This window comes from Oryx dammah, unplaced genomic scaffold (genome assembly GCF_014754425.2).
Source record: "Oryx dammah isolate SB20612 unplaced genomic scaffold, SCBI_Odam_1.1 HiC_scaffold_2, whole genome shotgun sequence".
NCBI classification, from domain to species: Eukaryota; Metazoa; Chordata; class Mammalia; order Artiodactyla; family Bovidae; genus Oryx; species Oryx dammah.
The window spans coordinates 18929728-18939685 of NW_024070186.1; the positions used below are offsets into that span (position 1 = coordinate 18929728).

A 9958-nucleotide genomic window follows, 5' to 3' on the forward strand; every position below is an offset into this window, starting at 1 on the left:
TCTGGTGCTGTCTTCTTTACGGTCCAGCTCTCACAACCACATGTGACCACTGGAAAGATTAAAGCTTTGATATACTAATCTTTGTCAGCACAGTAATGTTTTGGCTTTTCAGCACATTGCTTAGATTTGTCATAGTTTTCCTGCCAAGAAGCAAACATCTGATTTCATGGCTGCAGTCACCATCCACAGTGATTTTAGAGCCCAAGAAGAGGAAATCTGCCACTACTTCCACTTTTTCCCCTTCTATTTACCATGAAGTAATGGGGCTGATGCCAAGATCTTAGTGTTTTTTTCCTAATATTTAGTTTAAGCCTGCTCTTTCATTCTCCTCCTTCACCCTCATCAAGAGGCTCTTTAGTTCCTCTTCACCTTCTGCCATTAGAGTGGTATCATCTGCATATCTGAGTTTGTTGATGTTTCTCCTGCCTATCTTGATTCCAGCTTGTAACTCATCCAGCTTGGCATTTCTCATGGTGTGCTCAATGTATAAGTTAAATAAACAGGGTGACAGCAGACAGCACCGTGATACTCCTTTCTCAATCCTGAGCCAATCAGTTATTCCATACAGGATTCTAACTGCTGCTCCTGATCTGCATACAGATTTCTCAGGAGACAGGTAAGATGATCTAGTATTCCTATCTCTTTAAGAGCTTTCCACAGTTTATTATGATCCACACAGTCAAAGGCTTTAGCGAAGTTAATGAAACAGAGTAGATGTTTTTCGGGGATTCCCTTGCTTTCTCTATGATTAAGCAAACGTTGGCAATTTGATTTCTGGTTCCCTTGTCTTTTCTAAACCCAGCCTGGACGTCTGGAAGTTGTTGGTTTGCATAATGCTAAAGCCTAGCAAGCAAGATTTTAAGCATGACCATACTAGCATGGGAGATGAGTGAAATTGTCGGATGGTTAGAATATTCTTTAGTACTAAACATGTTAAGTATGAAACATGCTTTAGTCCCATCTCTTCTTGGGAACTGGGGTAAGGACTGACCTTTCCCAGTCCTGTGGCCACTGCTAGGTCTTCCAGATTTGCTGACATATTCAGGGCAACACTTTGATGGCATCATCTTTTAGGGTTTTGAATAGTTCTATTGGAATTCCATTGCATCCACCAGCTTTATTCACAGCAGTGCTTCCTAAGGCCCACTTGACTTCACACTCCAGAATGCCTAGCTCTGGGTAACATGAATTAGTTATTCAGTTCATTAAGATCTTTTTTGTACACTCCTTCTGTGTGTTCTTTCCATCTCTTCTTGATCTCTTCAGTATCTACTAGATCTCTACCACTTCTGTCCTTCATTGTGCCCATCTTTGCGTGAAATGTTCCCTTGGTATTTCCAATTTTCCAGAAGAGATCTCTAGGCTTTCTCCTTCTGTTGTTTTCCTCTATTTTTATAGACTGTTCATTAAAGAAGGCCTTCTTGTCTCTCCTTGGCTTCTCTGTCTATGGAATTCTCCAGGCAAGAATACTGGAGTGGGTTGCCATTCCCTTCTCCAGGGGATCTTCCCAACCCAGGGACTGAATCCAGGTCTCCCACATCACAGGCAGATTCTTTACCTTCAGGGAAGCCCCTCTATCAGACTGTCTTCCCTCAAATCCATAGTTTACCTCCAGGACAAGTTTATGACTATGTGATAGCCTCAAAACTTAATTCAGAATTTCAAATAAATCAGATCTAAAGCTAATGAAATGCAGTATTCTAGGAATGAAAATGCATCCTTACATGGAAACGTGACACAGTTTTTCCTCCTACAGTCAGGGCTGCCATTTTTCCATTATGATTTTCCTTTGGAGTATATTTTAGGACATGACAGTCTTGTACCTAAAAAACAAAAAACACACACACAAAAATCAATGTGCTGGAATACCTGTTAATTTTACATACCAACCACACTGAGTCCCTAGGACAGTTAGGAATTCTCTTAAGTTTCTGATCTCATCATCCCTCTAAAACCAATCACAATCTAAAAAACCCATTAACCACAATACATAATATGCATAAAACACAAATATACAACAAAATGGAGTATTTACAAAGAAAATATGCATATAACCACTACCCATATCAAAAATCCCCCAAACCTCTGTGTCTCTTCCTAATCCCCACCTCACACCCATTCCTCCCTATCCTTTTTACCCCTTGAGCAGTGGTTCTCAAAGTGTGGTCCCTAGACAAGCTGTATCAGCATCACTTGGGAACTGTGTGAAAATGCAGCCCCTGCCAGAACCTACTAAAACAGAACCTATGTTTTCTGAACCCCCTATGTGATCCTGAGGTACAGAAAAGTTTGGCAAGCACTGCCCTTCAAATAAATCCCTCTTGACACTGTGGTAATCATTTATTTAACTTTTCATTATAATTACTACCTTTGAAAGCACTGCTTAATCCTGTAGTTAGTGCTATCTGTTGAAACTTCATGTAAGTGGAGTCAGACCACAGACTCCTCCAGATTTTCCTGCTTTTGCTCAAGATTCTATTGCTAAGGTTCACCCACACTGCTTTCTGCAGCTCCATTCTGTGCATTTTCACTGCCACCCAGCTCTTTATCATGTAAATATACCATGATTTCTTTATGCATTCTACCATGATGGAAACATGAGTTATTTCTAGTTTTGGAGTATTAAGAGTAATGCTGCTATAACTGATCTGCTTGAGTTTTCTAGTAACACTCAGGAGTGAAACTGGAAGACCACAGGTTCACCTACCTCAACTTTCCCTAATGCTAAACTATTTCCTGAAGTAGTTGTTCCAATTTACAATCCCAGCCGTCATTCCTGAAAGTTCCCAAAGTTCTGTAGACTTCTAGGAATTATTGATATAATTCTTTCCTTGATCATTCAGAGTCAGGAAAAACTTACTAAGGGCTTGCAGGCCACCTGTGCCTGACAGTACTGGAAGCACTTCCATGTATGGGTTCTCACTTTAATCTCCATTGCTTGCCTAATCACTTGTCCAAGGCTTAACTCCAAAGATGAAGTGAGCTGTTCAAAGTGATCTGGAGAATGATGGTCTCAACGTACCAGTGATTTTTATAATAATGATAAAGACAGCAACAGCTAATGCTGGACATTGAACATTGTTTTAAATTTTAAGTGCCTGACATTTATCATCTTGTGCAAGCCTCACAGTAACCCTTTGAGGGAGGTCACAGTGATTTCTCCTGAAGAATAAAAGCCTATCTTTTACAGATGAGGCAGTGCTTCAAAGAACACAGCTAGGAAATGGTATAACTCAGATATGAGATATCCAGGTTCCAGGGCCTACATTCTTAACCATTAACCTTATTTCAGACAACAAAATGCTGCTTCTGCAGGTAAGTGTTACACTCTGAGTTAGTAAAGAGATCAAAATTATAACTTGGAGTTGAAAGAACCGCATAAATGAAAATAAGATGGGACTGAGACTTTTTTCTGACTGAGTTAAACTAGTAGATCTGTAAGAAGTTAGGTTACAATTTTTTTTTTTTTTAATTTATTGCTCCAGTTATCCCAACACCAGTATCAAGAAAGCCACCATGCAGGCATGAGTAAGAACATTCACTGACATCCTCAGAAATAAACCTCTTTCACAGAATTTATGCTCCATTCTACCTCTTCTTCACATTTCAGGATACAAATATTGTCTATTGCACAACAGGTTTGCACAAATAGATCTCAGCACACACAACAGATTTGCTATTATTTTTTATTTCTTTCTTACCTGAAGTAATGTGACCACATGCTTCTTACCATCTTTGGTCCATAAAGGCATCATGCCTAGCTTCAGTGCAATAAGGCCCACTCTAGAGGAACCTGGCAATTAAAGACAAATCAGTATTCACACAGTTTTTTCCAACATTTGTCAACTTGATACTACAGGATTTCCTAAATTTTGGTTTCATATAAGGAGTAGGCAGATAACAAACATGCTGATATACCCATAGAGTAAAATACAACTGTTCCTTTCAGATATAAGTGCCTTCAACCATGCCTGACATAGTATTACTCAATAAATCTCTGTAAAATAAAAAATATAAGAGAACTATATAAAATAAAGAAAACAGTTAAAGTGATATATTCTAGTATTTAGAATAGTGGTAATTAATAGAGGGCATGATGTATCTACCTTTATGCCTTGCTTTCTTAGTATCAATTCATATCCAACCTCATTAATCAGGAAATATCTACTACTTAAATTCTAAGAAGTTAGCTGGGGTTACAGAGATGACATAAGTGGTTATGTGGCTAAAAAATGTTAGCATCTACCATGACACTCAGTTTGTTGTATAAACTGATGAAGTTGCTCCACTAAGATGTCTAGTCATTAAACAATTTGACAGCCACAATAACCCCCAATCAAAGACAACAGCCTCAACAGGAAAGGTCTTATGCTTTTTGGTCTGGCCATAGATGGATGCAGCACTCTGGTACTAAGAGCTGATTCTGGGGTTATGCTTGGTAGGTACTGAGTGCTAGAACACCTCAAATGCAAATCTTTGAGTGATACATTTTAGTTCACCGCACTCTTCCAGCTTTTCTTTTCTATTTTATTATCTGAAGAAAATTTAAAAAAAAATTTGCAGAATGATTCTCTTTTCACCTACTATGCAGTTTCTTGAGTAAGTTTTGATGATCATCAGAAATTCACTAACAGTAGACTAGGATGCTGGAAATATACTTGCAAACCAAACCACAATGAAACAGACAGTTATGTCATGAAAAACAGAGATGACAAATTTATCCAGAAGTCATTATGACTTTAAATGTGCCAGTCAGACAGAAATCAGGCAATGAGAACACAACATATACAAAATAACCACCTGGTTCCCAAGGATGTATAGGCCACGGCTCATCTTTCAGAGGACAGAGTTTACTTGCTAACTGGGCTTTATTTTCATCAGAGACCAGTTGCTTAACAAAGGAAACATTCTCTTCAGAAAGATGTTCATCCCACCAAGTACCACTCTTGCCATGGAGACTTCTAACCAAAACCCAGATGTCTGTTCTGCAAAAATAAAATTAGAGAACAAAGCACAACTCAAAAGGTTCCCCATTTATTGTACAGGAGGTTACATCAGCTGGAAAGTATAGTCAGGGCCTTAGGGAAAGGTGTGCATCCTGTTCCAGTTTTTTTCACTGACATTCCTCATGAAAACGGGGCTCATATTTTAACCGTTAATAAATATCCTGGAGGAAAAGTTCTCCCTTTCTCCTCTGGGATAAACAGATTTCCAATAGTGTAGTCCTTTGTAGACAAGAGAAGTCACAGGCCCATTTGAACATGTACCATAACAGTTTACATGCAGTAGAGGTGACAGAATGTGGGCTTACTGATATTTTTCTGATAAACTCACCTCTTATCTGTAATGACATGGCCTAGGCTCATAATGGTGAAAAAATGGAGTGTGCAAATTCTAAAAATCCATAAAAGACCTGACCTGTACTAGCTGAACACACAAGAAAGACTTTAGGGGACAGAGGTCAGGAAACAGGTGTGTAATTCTTGAGAGGAGGGTCAGAAAGAAGTAAAGCTTTCTGAGGTCTATCTCTTTTGTAGACAGGAAGATATAGCCAGGCTAGAGTCTCAATTCTGCAGTTATTAGTTAAGTGACCTTGGGCAAATCGCTTGTCTCTAAGACTCTTTTATCTGTAAAACTGAATAATGATAGGACGGAATAATGGTGGTATCTGTAAAACGGATGATAACAGCTCTCATGAGGCTACATGAGCCAAGGCGCCTAATGTTTCTAACAGAACATTTATTATAAACACTCACTAATTGGAAGATAATATTATTGCTGTTGGTACTTCTTGCTGCCAGTCGCTGGCTCATCAGCATTGAAAATAAAAAACCTATCCCTTCAACCCTTCAAAGGGCACGTCCTTTGAGTAGTGATTCTTAACTCTTCAGGCCTGGACGGAGCTCCCTCCTACCCTGGGCCGGGCCAAGCCACAGCCCGTGGCCGCGAGTGCAAGCATCACCCCCCACGCTCGTCTCTCCGCAGCACCCACCTGTTTCCCGAGCCCAGGGCAGTGCCCAGGCCACCTGTGCCGCGGTCCAGCACCCGGGCGCCGGTCCAAGCCAGCAGCCTCCAACTGGGCATGGTGAGGCCGGGAGAGCGCAACCCCTTCACCCTCGGGCGCCCTGCCGCTCGGCTCGGCTTTCAGGGCGCCGCAGCGACCGTGTCCCAGTCCTGTGAACCGTCCGAAGCTGTCCCGCAGCCTCCCACACTGCCTTCCCGGACGAAAAAGAACTGCCAGAGCCATTTCCGGTCCGCTCGCAAAGCGCGCCGGTGCCGGGATCGGCTCCAAGAACTAGAGTTCCGCCTCCGGAATAGTCCTAACTTGGCTCTGAGTTAGGGTGGGGTGGGTAGGATCTGGCTCTCTATGGGGTGGAAAAAAAGAACTAGACTCTTGGAATTTAAACTTAAGAGAATGAGGCAAACTAGGGACAGGCTTCTTAAGGAAGCGAAGTCACTTCTAAGTAGTGCCCGTTGTGGGGCAGCTCATTGTACTAAGCAGCTCTTCATATTCTTATATTGGGTTATGTTCAAAACAAGAAGGTCGTTACTTTTATATTACAAATGAAGAAATACAGACAGTGCTGGTCCAAAACAGATGGAAGAATTGGTACTAAAACAGGACTGACATGTAGACTCTGGCCAAGTTGATGTGGTGTGACTTCCGGGGTGGATCATAAAAGGTATTGCTAGTGTGTCTTGGGCTCTTGGACGGCTCTGTATGAGGAAAGCCAGCAGTCTTGTCCTGCAGGACTTGTCCCTGTGGAGGGGCCCATGTGAGGAGGAACCATCTTTCCAACTAGGAATTAACCACTTAGGAATGGATTCCTCTGGTTCCAGGCAACATTTCAAATGACTGCAATCATGAAAGACTGAGCCTAAACCACCCAGCTAAGAAACTCATGAGTTCCTGACCAGGAGAAACTCCTGGAGAGAGTAAATGATTACTAAATTATTTTGTACAATCATTTATTCCTAATATACTTTAGGTACAAATAAACCTTTGTCCTGGGTTCCAGAGTCAGCCTAATCACCATGTGTGATTTTGGGTATTCATTCTATTACTTTGTTTCCTTCTTTGCCAGATGAGTGCGTGTAGAAATTCAGAAATAAAAAGACTTAAGCTATTTTAAGACCTTCTTTTATCTGAGATATGGCTATGCTCATTTAAAAAGTCCAGGCCATGGTCAATTCCTGATAACTACTTGGACTGTTCTATAAAGATAAAATTAGAAAACAAAGAATGTTCTCAAAATCTTTGTTTGCTCATGCTAGCCTGGCTTCCCAGTTATTTGAGAATAGCCCTTTACTGAATAAGCATGTCTTGAGATATGCTGTATGAAAGAAGCTGGGAATAAAAAGACTTGACTACAACTGCAAATGGCTAGCATTTCTTGAGCATATAATATGGGATGAGTATTGTGGAAGCCCTGGAAGTCTCAGTCAGAGACTACCAGGAGCACACTTGAATTCATAAATTTAAGTTTCATTAGCTTCCTGCAGCAAGAGAGAGCATACACCTACAAATGAGTCATAATATTTGGACTTACACTGGGTGGCATGAAGGAAACAGACTTCTTTTGAAATGGATACTATTCAGCAAAAGTTCAGCATTTGGGCATCACAGTAATTTTGTTGGAAGTAAGAAGGACAATGTGAAACTAGGGATAATGATGGTGAGGGAGCAGATCTGTTTTGAGGATAAGATTTTTTGAGGAAAGAACTGTTTTGTAACTGGAGTGTGGCCTTGGGTGTGGTCTGTTAGAATTATTGTGTTGACATTCCATTATAAATTAAATACTGAAATCTGATTCCTAACAGAATTCATGTTCACTCTTTGGTGTATTTCCTCATTTGATCTTTATAATAACCCCATAGGATAATACTATAATTATCTCCATTTTACAGTTTAGAAAATAAATACAGAGAGACTACATGACTTAAGTTCTTTTGACTAGTTAGGGCCAAGATTTAAATCTCAGCAGAGCCATTCTGTTTCTTTGATTCTCTAAGACAAGTATGTTATTACCCTTGCATTGGAATTCCTATATCGCTGAGAGGAAAATTGGTAAGTGATCATATCACACATGGCAGTCTGTGAGGTCTGAGGAGGCAGCCAGTCAGTTTAACCTTTGCCCCTAGTGCCAGAACTCTCCTAGTCCATGATGGCAACCTTCAGCGAAGGTTGTCCTTAGCAGACACCATCATTAAACCAAATCAAAACAAAACATGCTCTGTCTGCTGTCAGGTATTTCCTGATTGACAGCTGGGATTGGGAAGTATTGTCTTAATTTCATCACTACAGTGTGCTGCTAATTGACAAGAACCAATCCAGTTCTTGAGGGACCTAGCCAGGGCTTCTCTAGGGCACTGATCTCCAGCTTCCCAGCATTTCTGACGTCATCCTTCAGACAGTACCATGGCCTTGGGACCCTGATACCATTTTGCCTCTCTGGGACTTCAGTTTCTCACTGGAAAAAAGATAACCCTGTTATCTTCTTTTAGTGTTTTGTTGTTGTTGTTCAGTCACTAAGCCATGTCTGACTCCTCATGACCTAATGCCAGCCTCCTCTGTCCTCCACTATCTCCCAGAGTTTGCTTCATGTCTATTGAGTTGGTGGTGCTATCTAACAATCTTATCCTCTGCCACCCCTTCTCCTGTTGCCTTCGATCTTCCCAGGCATCAGGCTCTTTTCCAATGAGTCAGCTCTACCATTAGGTGGCCAAAGTATTGGAGCTTCAGCTTCAGCATCAGTCCTTCAGTCGATATACAGGGTTGCTTTCCTTTAGGATTAACTGGTTTAATACCCTTGCATTCCAAGGGACTCTCAAGAGTCTTCTCCAGCACCACAATTCAGAAGCATCAGTTCTTCAGTGCTTATTCTTCTTTATGGTCCAACTCTCACATCTGTACATGACTACTGGAAAAACCATAGCTTTGACTATCCCAACCTTTGTCAGCAAAGTGATGTCTCTGCTTTTTAATACACTGTTTAGGTTTGTTAAGCTTTCTTTCCAAGGAATAAGAATCTTTTAATTTCATGGCTACAGTCACTGTCTACAGTTATTTTGGAGCCCAAGAAAAGAAAATCTGTCACTGCTTCCACTTTTTCCCCTTCTATTTGCCGTGAAGTGATGGGACCATGTGCCATAAACTTAGTTTTTAAAAATTTGAGTTTTAAACCAGCTTTTTCACTCTCCTCTTTCACCCTCAAGAGGCTGTTTAGTTCCTCTTCCCTTTCTGTATTAGAGTGGTACCATCTGTGTATCTGAGGTTGTTGATGTTTTTCCTGGCAATCTTAATTCCAGCTTGTGATTCATCCAGCCCAGCATTTCACATAGAAGTGAGATAATCAGGGTGACAATATTCATCCTTGTCATATATCTTTCCCAATTTTGAACCAGTCTGTTGTTCCACATCCAGTTCTAACCATTGTTTCCTGACCTGCATACAGTTTTCTCAGGAGACAAGTAAGGGATCTGGTACTCCCATCTCTTTAAGAATTTTCCACAGTTTGTTGTGATCATAGTCAGTGAAGTAGGTGTTTTTCTGAAATTCCCTTGCTTTCTCTGTGATCTAAACGGATTTTGGCAATTTGACCCCTGGTTCCTCTACTGCTTCGAAACTCAGCTTGTACATCTGGAAGTTCTTGATTCATGTAATGCTGAAGGCTAGCTTGAAGGATTTTGAGCATAACTTGCTAGCATGTGAATTCAGTGCAATTGTGCGATAGTTTGAACATTCTTTGGCATTACCCTTCTTTGAGGTTGGAATGAAAACTGACTTTTTCCAGTCCTGTGGCCACTGCTGAGTTTTCCAAATTTGCTGGCATATTGAGTGAAGCACTTCCACAGCATGATTTTTCAGGATTTTATTTATTTATTTATTTTTATGTTTTAAAATTAATTTATTTTATTTCTTAATATAAATTTATTTATTTTAACTGGAGTCTAATTA

The 9958-nt window shown here is 40.5% G+C and overlaps 1 protein-coding gene across 1 annotated transcript in view; it reads right to left on the reverse strand.

The window, feature by feature from the left end:
- Nucleotides 1–6274, reverse strand: part of MRPL3 (mitochondrial ribosomal protein L3) — a 56050-nt gene extending 49776 nt beyond the window's left edge. Inside the window, exons 1-4 of the mRNA XM_040232667.1 lie at nt 5993–6274; nt 4801–4985; nt 3702–3793; nt 1725–1823 (exon numbers count right to left, since the gene is read on the reverse strand). Coding sequence (XP_040088601.1) covers nt 1725–1823; nt 3702–3793; nt 4801–4985; nt 5993–6084 — 468 coding nt within the window. The 5' untranslated portion in view covers nt 6085–6274. The remainder of the gene's footprint in view (nt 1–1724; nt 1824–3701; nt 3794–4800; nt 4986–5992) is intronic.
- Between the last annotated feature and the right edge of the window lie 3684 nt (nt 6275–9958).